This window comes from Mauremys mutica, chromosome 11, assembly GCF_020497125.1.
Source record: "Mauremys mutica isolate MM-2020 ecotype Southern chromosome 11, ASM2049712v1, whole genome shotgun sequence".
In the NCBI taxonomy this organism is placed as follows: Eukaryota; Metazoa; Chordata; order Testudines; family Geoemydidae; genus Mauremys; species Mauremys mutica.
Genome location: NC_059082.1, coordinates 11,882,087 through 11,897,752, shown reverse-complemented (window position 1 = coordinate 11,897,752; position 15,666 = coordinate 11,882,087). Strand labels below are relative to the sequence as shown.

Below are 15,666 nucleotides of genomic sequence, written 5' to 3'. Positions count from 1 at the left end.
ACACCCCTTCAGTGCCAAGGGACATGCAGAGCATGACCTTTATAAGAGGTCTGGCCGTGTAGCCCAGTGGGGTTGTATGTCCTGTCAGTGGCACCCAGAGGCCTCTCAGAACTAAGCCTAAGGAGGATTTAGGAGGCTACCGAAATGTGGCTGTTTGGTGGCAGGGGAAATGCTGTGCTTCCCATTCGTTGAGCTTTCCACAAAACTAAACAGAAGCAAAATGGCTTTGCTTGCTACAAGGGCACCAGTATTGGCAGCCTCACGCTGCACTGATGCCTCTTCCAGGGCAAGCCAAGAATTTCTTTGCAATAGAAGGAAGGGAGGGAGACTAGCTCTCGTGTCTTTTCCCCCCTTTGTAGTGGAGGGCAGAGATCTGTCTCTCCCGGCATGTTTTCACTAAGCTGTGATGGCAGGTGGATGCTGTCATGCGAGTCCTTTCTTTTCAAATAGGGGTGTTGGCTTATAATGTGAATACTAAATTCACCTCCTTGCCAGGAGGAGGGAAGAAAGATTTACGTTGTTTTTCATTCACATTCATGAAATCCTAACAAACTTACGTGCCATAAAGTTGTAGCAAAAGGCAGTACTGGCCAGACCAGTATTAAGGTTGGTGCAGAACAACCATAAGACCAACGAGAGGGGTTTGCTGCATCTGAATCGAGGGGGCTTGTCCCTCAGGGGTTCCAATCAGTATGATGAAAAGTATTTTGGTTTTTCCTTCTTAAAACAGAAGGAAACAAAAAATGCACACGCGAAAGCTTTGTCCACATCCTTTTGAGAGTTGCACTTGGAAGTCATGTAGGCCTGATGCTAAAGGAAGCATTATTTTGAGTTCTGTCATGGTGGGTGGATCTTAACTGGCTTTGGTTTTACAGAAGCTGGAAATATCAAATCTGAGGGAAATAATCCCTTGCCACAGGCGCGCACCCTCTGTCCCAGAATAAGGGACCACAAAATAAACCACTGGAAATAGGCAGTTGAATGACAATGCCGGTGGGGGAGGACAGCCCCACAGCCATGAATTTCAGTGTGGTGGTCATGTCAACATGTGGTTCAGCTGCTCCTAATAAGCCAGCCAGTGAATTGCTCTAGTCTCACTGAAGGGAAAAGTTGCAACTTCTTGGTTTGGTTTTCGGTTTATTTAAGCTGTTCTCAGAGTGACATCACAAACCCCACTGGAAACTGTAAAAATTGAGTCACTTATGAATTCTCACCAGAAAACAAGTCCCACAGACCAAAACCTGCTGTTCACAGGTGGTGGTGGTGGTGCAGTGCTCAGCCGAGTGGGTACTTTACAGCTCTTCACGTGAACTATTTAAGTGATCCACAAAAAAAAGTACTAGTCTACTTTCATCCATTCCCCCCACCTTCCCCTGAGCAAAGGGGGAGAAGGACTCTTACTGTAAAATTGTGGACTTTTAAACCTGATGACTAAAACAGTAATTAATATTAATTTATATTTGTGAAAAAAATGCCACTGTCCTAGTGATTTCTGATGTAAATATGTTGTTTATATAGTATGTATTAAATTTTCCTACACTGTAAAACTGCTGTACTTTTGATTCTTGTATATTAAAAAGTGTTACTGAGATTTTCAGAACCTCGCCGGCTTGTATCTGGTGTGTGCAGTACAGTCGCTTGCTAGAATAGGGCATGTCTCTAAACTCCTGTGTTAGCTTCATCCCTAGCATGGCTGTCTCCCATTCCCGGTGAAATTTACACCCATGCAAGTGGCCAGTGCTTAGGGCTGGGATTGTCAAGTGAGCTTCATGGGTGTTACATGCTCAAATCCCAGTTAAATTCAGTAGGGTTTGAGCATCTTCCTCTAGGCTATGTCCAGGCTAAGAAAAATGTGCATTTTTTTAACATTTTAAAAACCTATTGTAGCCTCTCTGGGCTCTTACACTGCCCTTATCACCACGGTATCTTAGGCCCAGACCCTCAAAGGTATTTAGGAGCCTAAATGCCTTTGGGGCTCTGGGGCTGAGAAGTGCATGCCGGCCTGGACAGAGTGAATTTCACCCTGCCTGTACTAGAGAGACTGTCTGAAAATAATTTCCAGCTGTGCCTGGGAGCAGGGCTGGCTTTAGCAAGTGCGGGGCCCGATTCGAATACCCGGCGGCGGTCCGGGTCTTCGGCGGCACTTCGGCAGATTGTCCTTCACTCGCTCCGGGTCTTCTGTGTCACTGAAGGACCCGCCGCCGAATTGCTGCCGAAGACCCGGGCTGCCGCCGGGTGAGTAAAAATTAAAAAGTTAGGTGCTCTTCTTTAGGGCGTGGGGCTCTCTTAGGCGCGAGAGCGGGGCCCAATTCGGGGGAATCGGAGGAATCAGCCTAAAGCCGGCCCTGCCTGGGAGGCTCCGAGTTTCCTTACTGTTGATTTACACTAAAACTCGATGGAGTTGACAAGCACGGCACTGACTTTCATTTACTTTGAGCGTATTCTGTGACCGGGATTTTTCCTTTTATTAGCAGATAAGGTAGCTAAAGTTCCATTTGCTCAGTAACGTGTTGGGCTCCAACTGGTTGCTGCAGTGTGGGCCATTAGCTCCCACCAAAACATTTGCTGTTTCCTCCGCTCTGCATCAAGATGACCAACAATTGATAGGAAATGGCTCGAGAGCTCCCCCTGCTGTGCCTGCAGCTGTATATCAACGCCATTCATGATCTCGTGATCATGGCTGGTGCTGTGATACATAAGCATCAAACCAAAGCTCTGTTTAAACAAAAAGTAACTAGAGTTCCAGTGGGAGGAGGGGGACAGAAAATGGGCAGGGGTGTGTGCGTGTGTAGAGACAGACAGAGATTTCTTGTATTGCAGTGGGAGAGGTAGTAATTTTAAAAGAAAACAATGTCAAGGAAGTGGTATGTTAACAATTGCACGTTTATTTTAAGTGAGGGTGTAAAGAAGGGTGATTTAAAATGATCTGCCCGAGGTTTCAACATTCCATCTTGAGTTAAGTGAGTAGATTGTCACTTACAGCAAGAGTAATTTTTATTTATTAATTGCATTGTGGTAGATCCTGGGATCCCTAATCATGGACCAGGACTTGATTATGCTAAGCCCTGTAAGAACACAGAACGAAAAGGTGGGCCCTGCCCCAAGAACTTTAAGCAAGGATGTTGCATAAGCCCAAAGCAACATCTAAAGTGACCAAAAATATATTGCAGTGTTGCTATCTTATTGTGTGTCTCACTGTATTTGGTTGGGGTTTTTTTTTGTTCAAGCCCCAGCTCCTGGATTCATGTGATTGTGAGAATCTTGGCTTGGATTAAAAAAAAGTCTCTTGCCCTCATGGTTGTGGAGAAGAACTTAAAATTTGACCCAAATTCAACTTGATGGCTCAAAAACCAAAAGACAGACAAACCCACAATATCTAATTTTTTTAAATCAAGACTTTCAAGCCAACCTCTGATTTGAGGCCCATCTTATGATTTTGATTATTCTTATTACTTTTCATAAAGAAACAATAAAAAGAGCTTCTTATATGTCATCAAATACTGCACAATTCACAGGCTAGCCAAATTGTGCAATGACACAACTTTACCACGTGTCAAAGCTGTAAGAGCAGACAATACAAAATCAGACATTATTACACAGACAGAACATGTTAGGGTGGGGGTAATAATAAAAAAAAGACATACACAAGTGGCAAAAAAGGGAAGGAGGGGGATGGAAAAAGAGTGGTCCAGAGCAGTGTTTCCCAAACTTGGGACACCGCTTGTGTAGGGAAAGCCCCGGCGGCTGCTGGAAGCGGTGGCCAGTACGTCCCTCGGCCCACACTGCTTCCAGCAGCCCCCATTGGCCTGCAGCAGCGAACCGTGGCCAGTGGGAGCCGCGATCGGCTGGACCTGCGGACGCGGCAGGTAAACAAACCGGCCCGGCCCGCCAGGGGCTTTCCCTACACAAGCGGCATCCCAAGTTTGGGAGACACTGCCCTAAAGGATAATCCTTCAAGGTTGCTCTTCATTTCAGTGTCTTGTTCCTTTCTCTTCCTCCCCTTGCTCTTGTCTCTGCCATCCGGTTCCCCCTTGCAATGCTCCTTTGTTAGCTGGTCCTCGTTCCCTGCACACACTTTCCTCCAACCTGTTGCTGCTCTGCTTCCTGGGACAAGCAGGCCTCTGCTTCCCTGCACGTATCACTCAGCTGCCTCATTTCTCTTCTGCCAGTGGCTGGCTACTGGGTTCCTGCTGATGGCGCTTCTCCCGGACAACTATTCCTGTTTCCTCTCTACCATCTATAGTAGAAGCTCCTTGCTTTTCCAGACATCCCTGCTGTCTACAGCGAACAGCCTGGGCACCTAGCCACAACGGCCAGCATCAAGCAAGACCAGAGAGAGATCCGAGGAACAGCTTGAGAACCAATGCCCTGGCGAACTGGGTTACATCTGTTTGTACCCGCTTAACTATGAAGGGCTAAGTACAATTCAGTCATTTGTGCAGAAGCCAAAAAGCGGAGACAGGCTGGGGAAAGCTCAAAGAAGGGCCGCACCTGATCACCAGGGGGCAGCTGGCCAGCAGCAGAGGCTGAACCACACTAAGCTGTGCAGCTGTTTATAGGGTCATGTGACAGCCTGGGGGGTCATTATACAGCTGATGGGAGGAAAAGCAGACCATGATCTTATTGTCTGGGAGTGGCAATGAGGGTCCCATTGAGCTGGAGAGAACTTGCAGTGTTCCCAGCACCTGCAGTGAGTTCTCCACACCCTCTCTAAGCTCGTGGTCTCCTTTCTTCAGTGGGACTTGGGCCCCTCCCGCCCCCATCCAATTAAAAGGGGCTCAAGATAATTAACATGCACCTTGAGAACCCATCATCCCCACTGTAATGCACCCCCCCCTCCCCACACACACACAGTTGCGTCCAATCCCACAGGAATTTGCACCCTGCCGCAAGAGACCAGGAACAGGAAGTGATCATGTGCTACAGGCCCAGTAGAGCAGCCCATGAGCTGCTCCAACTTGGTTTGTTTTCAGTAGCTTTTCCCTCCTCCTATGTAATTTGAGGCACTTGCAGTCCAGGCCATAACTCTGGGCCCAGTGAAAATCTAGTGCAGGGGACAAAGCTCTTTCTGAGCGGTAAGAGCTCATTATAAAAAGGGCTTTGACTTTTCACACCTGTAGCCGCTGGCTTCAGGCTTTTCCACTCGCCGTGCCCCTGAGCTGAGCCAAGTTTCAGCCAGCAGTGAAATTTCACAGCTGAGTTTTATGCCCTCTGAAAAATGGATTTTATAATGGAAACACTGACACAGCTGTTAACTGTAGCAATTTGGCAGGGGGTGGGGCAGTCTCAGTTCCAGAGGGGCCCAGGGCTGGAGGAGCAGGGGAGCGGGCTGCGCTCAGGCCTGAGGTGTCTTGGCAGAGCTGTGTGCGTGGAGGAGGGAATAGAGAGTTTGCACAAAACTGGTTGAGGGCTCTGAATTCCTTACTTTCAGGAGTGCGAATTTCACCTCCTTGGGCTCTCGTACACCCTCCCGCCATCTCCCTGGGTACGTCTTTCCTGCAAACCTGGATGACCAGCAGGCTCCTGGGCCACCCTAGTCCCGCTGTGAGCAGCCCCACTGCACCGTGCTACCTGAACCCTCGGTGCGGTGCTCCCCTGGGTGTTCAGGGGGGTGTAGCTCTTGGAGCTTTGTGCTGCCGCTGTGATTCTTCCCCAGGGAATTGTGGGAAAACTTCTCTTTCGGGGCACACAGCAGGAATTGTGGGAAGGCTCTGGAGGCGTCTCAGCACTTCAGTTATTAAGCGCGTTTCTTCCCTGCAAAATGGGCAAGTTCCCTGCTGGAGTCAAAGCTGCGCCCATGAGCAAACCCACCCCCTGAGCTGGGGCAGCTAGCCCAGGCTGAAGGCATCACATCACTTGGGTGGGAGGTTTTGAGTGTGGATGGGACATGGGAGGGGGTCGGGGTAACACCCGGCCTGAGTAAGAGCCTGGGCTGACTGTGCAGTGAAGACAGACTATCTCTCCTTAGATGGGCCCCACCACCCCAGTATCTGAGCAGCTTCCATCTCCCCTCTGTGCCTGGCAGAGCCTCACAAGCGCTGGTCCTGACGAGCGCTCTTGCCTCGCTCAGTGAAGCCCTGCCCCACAGAAGCGGGTTCTTGCCTTTGATCCATTGTCCCATCCCCTCCGTTTGTATTTGAAAGAGGCCGGAGGCTCCCCGGGAAGCAGCCTGTGCCCTGCCTCTGCTGTGAAAGGCACCAGGGCTCTCCCCGGGCCGCTCACTGAAAATGAAAATACTGTACTGAATATACTCGAGCAACGTGAAGGGCGCCCCCTGTGCTGAGTGCACGGAGTCAGCGCTTACTCTGCCCTTCCCTTGCTCCTGGGGAGAATGCGAGGGCTAGTGGTTGGAGCACAGGGCCGGGAGTCAGGACTCTTGGGTACTGACCCAGTTTGGCCTGGGCCCAGTCACTTCCCTTGTGCCTCAATATCCCCATCGGCAAAGTGGGGATAATCTTCCCCTACTCTGTGAGCTGCTTACCTGGGGCTTTGGGTGGAAGGTGCTGGAGCAGCACAAGGAGCTGCTAAGAAGAAGAAAATATCAACTGTGGGCAGCTACAGGCACTTGTGTCTCTGCCCAGCCTGGGGGATTTTATTTGAAGAACGAGGGCTGTAATCATTGACTGCTGGTTTACAATAGTAATAAGTGCTCCAAGTTGGCTGCAGCAGCACCCCTGCCTTTTACTGGAAAGGGAACTGCTTGGTTTGCCAGGCCAAGGTCCCGTCATGCCTGGCACCAAACAGAGGCCCATCAATTATGGGCAACAGAAGGGCCGTTTCTTGGCATTTACACGGAAACTGCGCATGTGGCTGATCCCAGCCTGGAATTCTAACCGCTGGGTCTCAAAGGGACACAGACAAGGTGTTCACCTGGCTCGCTTAGGTGCATGGTTCCACCCAGGACTATGGTGCTCTGTTCCTTTCTATAGCTCTGATGCACAGGAACCATCTGGTATCCAGGTGGGCAGCGGGTGATGCCAAATAAACACAGGGGTTTGAATACCAAGGACTGGGTTAATAAACCCACCAGCACAGAGTGAATGCATAGTACAACTGCTGTGCAATGAGTGGGTGTGATCTGCTCCCCAGATCTGTCCCGCCCCATCACAGGAACCTCACCCAGCTGCCGTACTGGAAGAGCTGCTGCCTCTGTGTTGCCGTTAGGGAGGTTATGAAGATAAAATCTGTGACTTTACAGCAAATCTAAGGAGGAAAGGTTCTTTCCTGTGACTACAACTTTCAGCTCCTAATAGTTCAGCAGGTCTGGCCCTTCCTGGTGTGCAGTCAGACACCGAAGGTAAACCCAGGAACCCGACCGTATCTCTAAAGCGAGGAGATGAGACACACTGCAGCTCAGCATGCCTCTAGCCTCTCTTCGGTGTTGAAGCAGGTGCTACCATGAAATTAGAGTGGCCACCCAAATCTTTAAGTACCAGAAGAGAGCATGCAATGCCCTGCCTCTCTTCCATAAGAATAATCCTTGGTGCTTTCCAGCTATCAGTCCCAAGGTGGAATTACCTCCATTTTACACATGGGGAAACTGAGGCACAGAGAAATTTTTTAAGTGACTTGCCTTAGGGCATTCAGTGCCTCAACCCAGTCTCCCAGCCCCCAAACTGCCTCTGTTACGGGGCTATGCTGCTCCCTATAGAGTTGGTTTCTAAAATTAAGGGCTCGTCACCTGAGCCTGGCAGGCTCTAGCACGTCAGTGGCAGGGCCCAGCCCCAGCGCTGCCTGTTACGCGCTCCCTGGCTGAGCAATCCCCGCATGGCCCGAGTCACAAAGCCATTTACTGATTAAGAACACAGAGCCCCACTAATGAGCTGCCATGGCGCCTCCGTGGAGGGCACGTTCCATAACATGATAAGTGCAAAGAGCCAGTTAGCCTGAGTTTTTGCTCCCTGCAGCAGCAGCAGGACGGACACCAAGCCCACATGCTGTTCTAGAGACAGCCCTCTAGAGGGCAGCAGCTTCTCACAGAAAAGCCATTTGCGGATGACCCATCTGCTCCAGTTCCAAAGCAGGCAGGAGGTTGTAGCTCCAAGCAGACAGCAAATGTGAAAAATTGGGACGGGGGTGGAGAGGAATAGGAGCCTATGTAAGAAAAAGACCCCAAAATCAGGACTGTCCCTATAAAATCGGGACATCTGGTCACCCTAATCCAAGAGGCACCTGCACGGGGCACGTCTGCATTCCAGCCAGGCTCTGCATCGTCTCCCTGCCAGACAGGTGCAGCTCCCATTGAAGCCAATGGGTGCGATGTGTGTACAGCCTAGAGTGGAGTTTAACCCATATTGCATCACTAGGCTCTCCCGTAGCTTCTAATTTGGGCCTTCAAGTGAAAGCTCCCGCCAAGGAGACTGTTCTGGGGAGGGGAGCGGGTCACCCGTTCCTGGCTGGAACATTGAGAGATCACAATAAAATGATGCAGAATTCCAGGCTCACGCCGATGCAAGGCAGAAGCACCGTATAGTCCTGTGTGCTGCATGGCCCCAGCCAGCTGCAGGGGTACTGCCATATCCTGGGAAGCAAAGGCTTAATGAGGGCCATGTGGTCACTGGTTGGGCAGGGGCTTTGGGGTGGGTGCTGATGCTGACAGGCCCCCTAGAAACATCAGTCTGTGAATGCAATTAGTGGCAAACAGCTGCCTGCAGTTGTTGCTGCAGGTTTAGGGACCTCACGGCACCTGTAAACCCGTGCCTGGTACTTCAGCTTCCTCGTGTGTGTAAAATGAGGCGTAGCAGGTTTACCTGCTCCCAGAGATGTGGTGAGACGTGGCTGAGAGCAGTGGCTGGACAGTGAATGGAAATGCAAAGACCCAGTGCTGCTAGCGTCACCCACAGCTTAGTGTGTGTTACTTATCCCCCCTCTATGCCCAAGCCACAGGCTGCTGCAGCCCCAGCAAGAGAGTTTTAGCCTTCAGCTCAAACTGTAGAGACTTATGCTCTAGCTCTGGGAGCCCCCTTTCTATCAGCCTCTGCCCGGAGCCACCCTGGAGTTTTACCTGCTGCTAGCTCTTCACAGCAGTGAGCGGGTTGGGGTGGTCTCCACTGCAGTCCAGCTGGAGTCAAGCTAAGGCCTAAGTGCACCTCACAAAATCACCTCCACCCTGGATAATGCAGAGGGGTAAGGGCTGCACTGCAGCAGACTGAAATGAAGCCCGCGCAGGTTTGTGCCTTAATGAGCTGTTAACTCATTAACATGCAGGTGCAGATAAATGAGCACCGCAGGCAAAGGAACTAGGAAGAGGGGAGTAGAAGAGGGTGGTGCAGGGCTCTGAAGTGTCCTTTGTTTGGCCTGCATTGCAGGGCCTTTCTAGCAGTTTCAGGAGCTAGGCTCAGGCGTTGGCTATGAGGGCAGGCAGGCAAAGGGGAATCTTGGCAAATCGCTGATCAGTCCTGAGGGTGAACTGTGTACTGAGTTCCTAGGGGGGCAGGTGGGATTAGTAACAGGCTGCAGTTCCTGTGATTAGTAGGATCCACTTGCTCTCCAATAGTTCTAGTTAGCTAGTTTGGCAGGAGGGGGTGGGAGTGCTTCTTGGGGTGGCATGGAGTTGGGCCAGACCTGATCTTTTAGAAACGGTCAGTAGGGGAAAAACAATCAGGCAGAGGAGTGGGAGGGTCAGTGGTTTGACCAGCTGTGCTGTGTCAGAGGTGGGTGACACTGTTTGTATGAAGGCCTTCCAGCAAAGGGCAAACCAGGCTTTCCTTGAGCTCCTCTCCCCCAGAGCCACAGGCAGCCACCTTCAGGATTTGTCTGTGGGGTCAGGGAAGACAGCAGATTAAAAATTAGAGTTTAGGGCTCTGGTCTCATCTACTACTGGCCAGCTCTTTTAGTGGGTGAAAGCCTAGGGACTGCTAATTTGCCTTCATTTAAAGGCTGGAACATGGGCCATTATTGAGTCACAACAGGAGCAGCATTCTGGTTTAGGAGCACTAAACTAGCCTCAGAGGAAATGAAATAAAGGGCAAAAGACTCAGTGGCTTATCACAACCCGGGAGGGGGGTGGGTATTACTGGGGAAGCACATTGTGGCACTTCCTAGTGTTGTGGTCCCTGTGCAGGTCTTGCCTGCCTGAGTTTGAAATGGTTGCGCTCAGTTCGAGTTAGGTGGATCTCAACTGAGGTCTGACAAAGTTTGGTTCATGTGCTTTGATGGTAGATTCAAGGAACCTGGCAATAGAATAAGATGCCCATAGGGGAAGTTTCTTCCTCAATCTCAGCAGGCAGTAAATAGCTCATGCCCTGAAGCATAAGGCTTTATATCTCATATCAAATGTTCTTCATCCTCTCTATAACTGAATGTTTTCGTAATCCATATCAATGGCTAATTCTTTCCTTCAATCTTACTGTAGCCTTGGCCCCACTGGTTTCTAGTGGAAAGGAGTTCCACAAGCTAATTATGGGGGGAGGGACAGCTCAGTGGTTTGAGCCTTGGCCTGCTAAACCCAGGGTTGTGAGTTTAATCCTTGAGGGGGCCATTGAGGGAACTGGGGTAAAAATCTGTCTGGGGATGGGCCCTGCTTTGAGCCGGGTACTTCCAACCCTGATAATCTATGATGAAAATGTGCAGTTCTGATTCCATCCAGTCGAGGGAAAAACCTGACCACCACCTGCTCCCCACCCTTGGGCCAAGAGCAGGGTTTGAACCTAGGCTGTTCAGCATTAAAAGCATGCACCTTTTAAACCTCCGAGGTAGACCAGCCACTAGAGGGAGACCAAGACCCACTCTCTCCTAGCATGTGGATTTTCAACCTGGAAGGCTGCAGTCATCCTAACCTTCCCATGTTGCCAAGTGGGAGGACAATCCCAGCTAGATGCGGGAGGTGGCTGAGGATGGCTCATGGCAAGGAAAAGGGGGCTCTGGTTTGCCATAGAGTGAGAATATTCCACAAGAAGGTGGCAGCTTATCAGGCTGTACCGTAGAGCGTTATCACACTTTCTCATGTCTTTTTTTTCATTTTCCTTCCCAATTAAAATCAAACACAACGCAAGGCAGAAGGAAAACACCCACTAGGTGGTTGTCCAAAAAAAAAAAGAGAGAGAGAACCTTTACTTGCATTTTCATCAATAAATAATTTACAGTATGTACATGCAGTGACACCCCACATGGGTCCAAAAACATAAGGAGCAGTTAGGAGATTCTTCCCCCCACCCCACCCAAAACCAAAATCTTTTGTTTTTATTCCAACCACATCAGATCTTCCTTGGCCACACTGGGTCAAACACAACCAAAATAAAGTGCTTAACTGTTTGCTTCTGAAAGAGGGCTAGTCCAACCACCGTAATAAATTCCACCACCACTGGAGCACTGACCTACTAGGGAGGGCCTGGGCTATGGAGAGACAATCAAGATCATGGAGGACTTTCCTCCTCCAGAGGGTAGCTCTGACCACGGCATAGCCCGCTCTCTTATGCTGCCATGTCGGGAAGTGGCACCGTTGACAGCAGATTGGCTAACAGCAATGTCACTCTCAGATGTGCTGCCTACCCAGGGCAGTACTCTTCCTGTAGTGCTGACAGCTCCGTGTCCCATCCCTCCATATAGTTGGGATTATTTGTGGGGTACCCAGGTGTGGGGCAGGTGTGTCACTGCCCCACCATAAAGCTGATAATGTGACTTTAAATATTGACCTCTCCAATTTCTAAGAGAAATAAAGATTTGATTTTTATGTAGTGAAGGAACTAGTCGCACTGAAGCCAGAGGACCTGCCGGCTGCTAGCTACCAAACACACTAAGGGAGTGTTGTTCCCCCACTGACACATATGCACAGTGTCAGCAATGGAAAGTTCCTAGGACTTGTGCTCACCCAACAAGGTTGGAAGCTGTTAAACTTGGCAGAAATAGACCATTGGTCACACCATATGGCCAGGATCAAACCCAACTCGAAAACAGGCAGTTCACAGCCACTATAGGAGCCTTAAGAAGGAATATGGTCTAGTGGACTGGACTGGGACAAAGGAGACCTGGACTCTGTGCCTAGCTCTCACATTGCCCAGTTATGTTACCCTGGGCAAGTAATTTAATCAACTGTGCCTCAGTTTCCCCTCCCTTCCTTATCTGAGTTGAGGCAGCAACTGTCCCTCACTAGGTGCCTATATGGCACCTAGCAGAATGGGGGCCTGATCTCAGCTGGGGCACCTAGGCTACTCTACTATAAATACAGATAATTTAGAATGTCTCAATTATTTCTTTTTTGAGGTGCCCCCCTAAGAGCTCTGTGGCCAGCGAGTTAGTAGATTTACCCTCCAGTGGTTGGTCTCCCCAGCTCCCTACATCGTGAGATCCCTATTTTAAAATTGCCCTAAACAGAAACACGGGCCATCAGCGGACAAAGCAAGGAGCGAAGTAGTAAACACATCTTTTTGTTATTTCTTTTCTGTTTTTTGTTAAACACCTAAAAACCAATTACATCTCTTCATCTGTACAGTCACACGAGACCCACACCAGGGCTCCACAGATTAGAGACACTATAAATTACACCCAATGACACACGTTGCATTTCTCTGCTGCTTTACAAAGGGAGGTCTAGAGCTGGCAGGACACAATGAATAGTTGCTCGAGTATTTACAGGAGGCAGCCACATGGTGCTAGTTTGTATGCGCTGCAGGGTGTGTCACACGCCCATTCCTCTCTGGACTGGCTCTCTGGGCGCCGTCAAGAGACCATCCATGATCACTGGCTGTCCCAGTGATCTACCCGCACTTCCGGGGAGATCTCTGGGAAATTCCTGCTGGGGGAACAATGGAGCATTCCCCCAGAGGCGTCCCAGCTCCAGGCTGAGGTACACATGGTCTCGTCATTTGCTGAGCAAACCATGAGGCAAATCCCAGAAGCACACAGAGAAGGGGAAGGGGCACTGCATCCCTGGTAGGGGAGATTATTGATCGCTTACTGCCAGGGAACAGAGCCTTTGGACAGCTGGGATTCCTCAGGGTCTGCCCCTGGCTGGATTTTCAAACAGTGCCCTCCTCAGAATCAAGCCAGGAAGAACTAAGGTGAAATGACATCACTAGGAGTGGAGCAGGGGCTTAGCAGCAAACAAGCAAAACTCCCCCCGATTCCCTGGGCACTGCCCCAGCCCCACAGCTGCCCTCCGGTGGGATGAAGGACAGGGCTAGAGGTGGCAACACTCCAGCCTGTCAGCGAGGGGCTTGAGGAGCTCTGACTGGTTGTCCTGAAGTACGAATCTGGGAGATCGCTGGCACCTCCCCACTCGCTTTGCCTGAGCGCCCTGGGAGCTAATGGAATCAAAGGCCTTCCACGGCACAAGGAGCACTTCAAATGCTGGGGGGAGGCCAAAGGCAAATGCCAGAAACCACTCGAATATTGGCCAGGTTTCTCCCTTTGCATCTCGGAGGCGAGGAGGGCCCAAAGGATTCAACCTCGTGGCCGTGAAGTGAATCAGAGCGTTAATGTGCCAGGATGGGATTTCCCGGATCCCATTAGCTCCCAGATGCCCTGCGTAGCACAGCAAATGCAATCAGTGATTGACTCTCCCCATCCCCCCGGAATGGTGCCGTTCAGCGAAGGATGAACTGTGCGCCTCGGACACCTGCAGGGAGCCGGGTGCTGGGAAGAGCAGGGTCTTTAATGAGGGACAGAAACCATTCCAGCAAACGGCCTGCCCCTGCTCCCTCTCTCCGTGTGTGCCCGGCGCCCAGAGGGCACCATTGTAGCTCCTCTGTCTGGTGTTTAGCACCCGCATTTGCACAGGCAGCCAGCTGAGCCCCAGGAGGGGGCGGGCCCCGCTTAGATGAGTACCACCAGCTGTTTGCACACACACATGGTGGGGCTGGGGCCGGTGAGCCCTTTAGCAGGTGGAGTCATTTGCGTGAGCAAAGCAGGTGTGAAAACAGCCTGTCTCTGTGTCCCGGGATGGTCGCTAGGCATGGGCCCATCTCGCCAGCATGCCATCCTGACCAGCGGGGGCGCTGTCCCTTCCTCCCAGGCAGCAGCAGCAGCAGCAGCAGCCAATTCTCCTAACATGAAGTCACTTTCACAAATGCCAACATCACACCCACCACAACCGTTTGCAGTACCACGAGGGAGCACTAGGGGGAGGCGGGGGCATCCCGCCCTCCTCACCCACATGAAGAGGAGAAGGTGAGCTGGGCCAGGGCTACGTGAGGTCTGGCTGCAATCTGGGGCAAGCCCATGACGTTCCAGGGGGTCTAACTCTGAGGACAGGGGCTGATTCTTTAGCTCCCAGCCGGGCCTGCTGTTCAATCTCTCCTCATCCAGCACAGACCATCGTCCCCTCCTGCTGAGCTCTCCCCCACTCCCCACCCCGGTCACATCTATAGGAACACTGACCAGCACCGACTCAGACACACCAGCGCCACCCAGAGGGCAGGGAGGGCCTGGGGATGCCCCGAGGGGGCTGTGTTGCCTGGGCTCAGCTCCCGTGTCCTTTCATAGAGGTGCAGCTTGTCCTTGTTGGAATGAAGCATCTTCACGTCCTCAAAGGCATAATAAGCCGCCAGAGTGAAGTTGACGTCCCCCGTGGTCAGAAGGTCGAAGACGCAGGACTGGAAGTACAGGTCCTCCACGGGGAGCTTCTCCCGGCACTTGGCCATGGCCGTTTCGTAGGTGAAGACCTCGGGGGAGGAGGGGAGGCTGGGCCCTTTCCTGCGAGCCCGGCCTTCCGTGCCCTGAGCAGAGCGGAAGGTCTGGAAGTCAATCTGTTGGTTAAGGGGGCAGCCCCGGAGGCAGAGGTAAAGGCCCTGGTTGTCCCTGTCCTCCACGGCGTTCACTACCTCCTCGGGCATGCGCACAGCGAAGGTGAGGTAACGGCCCACCTGCCTCACCACAATGGTGGTGCCGATGTACTTGGCTTGGATCTCAATGTGCTGGCCAGACACCTTCTCGGTGATCTTCAGGCTGTTGGCGCCATGCTTGTCGCCGCCGTTCTTGGAGCCGTCGGCGAAGGCGGCTGGGAGCTCGTCCATCTCCGCCTGGTACACTTTCTGGTCCACGCACTCCTGGAAGCTCTTGAAGATGATGGTGAGCTGTAAGGGGAAAGGGAGGAGAGAGAAGGGGGCATTAACCAATGTTGATAACCCACTGAGCTCAGCCAGCAGTACATCTCATTAATGAATACAAGGGGGTTTAGGCCTGACTGGTTCATTCATCAACCACCACCACGTGCCTCCGGAAGCGGTTTGGAACATGGAGAATCAGTCTTTTGGGGCATTTTAAATTCCACAAGCACAAAGTTCCCACTACGAGATTTCCCCATTTTATGCACAAGGCCACCAGGCTTCAGCCTACAGGTGGATGCATCAAGGGGCATATCAGCTACACATAGGAAGGAACCAGAGACAGGACTAGAACCCAAAGGTCATGCTGCCAAATCCCACAGAAGTTACTTGTTGGAGCTGAGCTGTGACCCTGAGACCTGGGAGCAGAGGGGGAGGGAGAGGAGAGTCCACTGATTATCCCCGGTTAATATGCGTCATGTCCCCAAGCCACTGACCTATTAATTGTTCTTGATACTTGGCTCATGCTTCCCTTCTTCAATTCGCTGCAGGCCCCTTTGACAAGCCTGTGAGCCAGAGGGGTATCCAGCCCCTCGTGGTACGACCACAGAGAGGAAAAGGGACTTACTCAAGACCACACAGCAAGATGGAGGTTAGACTCCCAGGTGTTCCTGGCTCCCAGTTC

At 51.4% G+C, this 15,666-nt stretch overlaps 1 protein-coding gene across 1 annotated transcript in view; it reads right to left on the bottom strand.

Annotated features, from left to right (window-relative positions):
- Positions 1 to 11,027: 11,027 nt before the first annotated feature.
- Positions 11,028 to 15,666, bottom strand: part of RGMA (repulsive guidance molecule BMP co-receptor a) — a 35,883-nt gene continuing 31,244 nt past the window's right edge. The window contains exon 4 of the mRNA XM_044981232.1: positions 11,028 to 15,011. Within this exon, the coding sequence (XP_044837167.1) occupies positions 14,301 to 15,011 (711 nt within the window). The 3' untranslated portion in view covers positions 11,028 to 14,300. The remainder of the gene's footprint in view (positions 15,012 to 15,666) is intronic.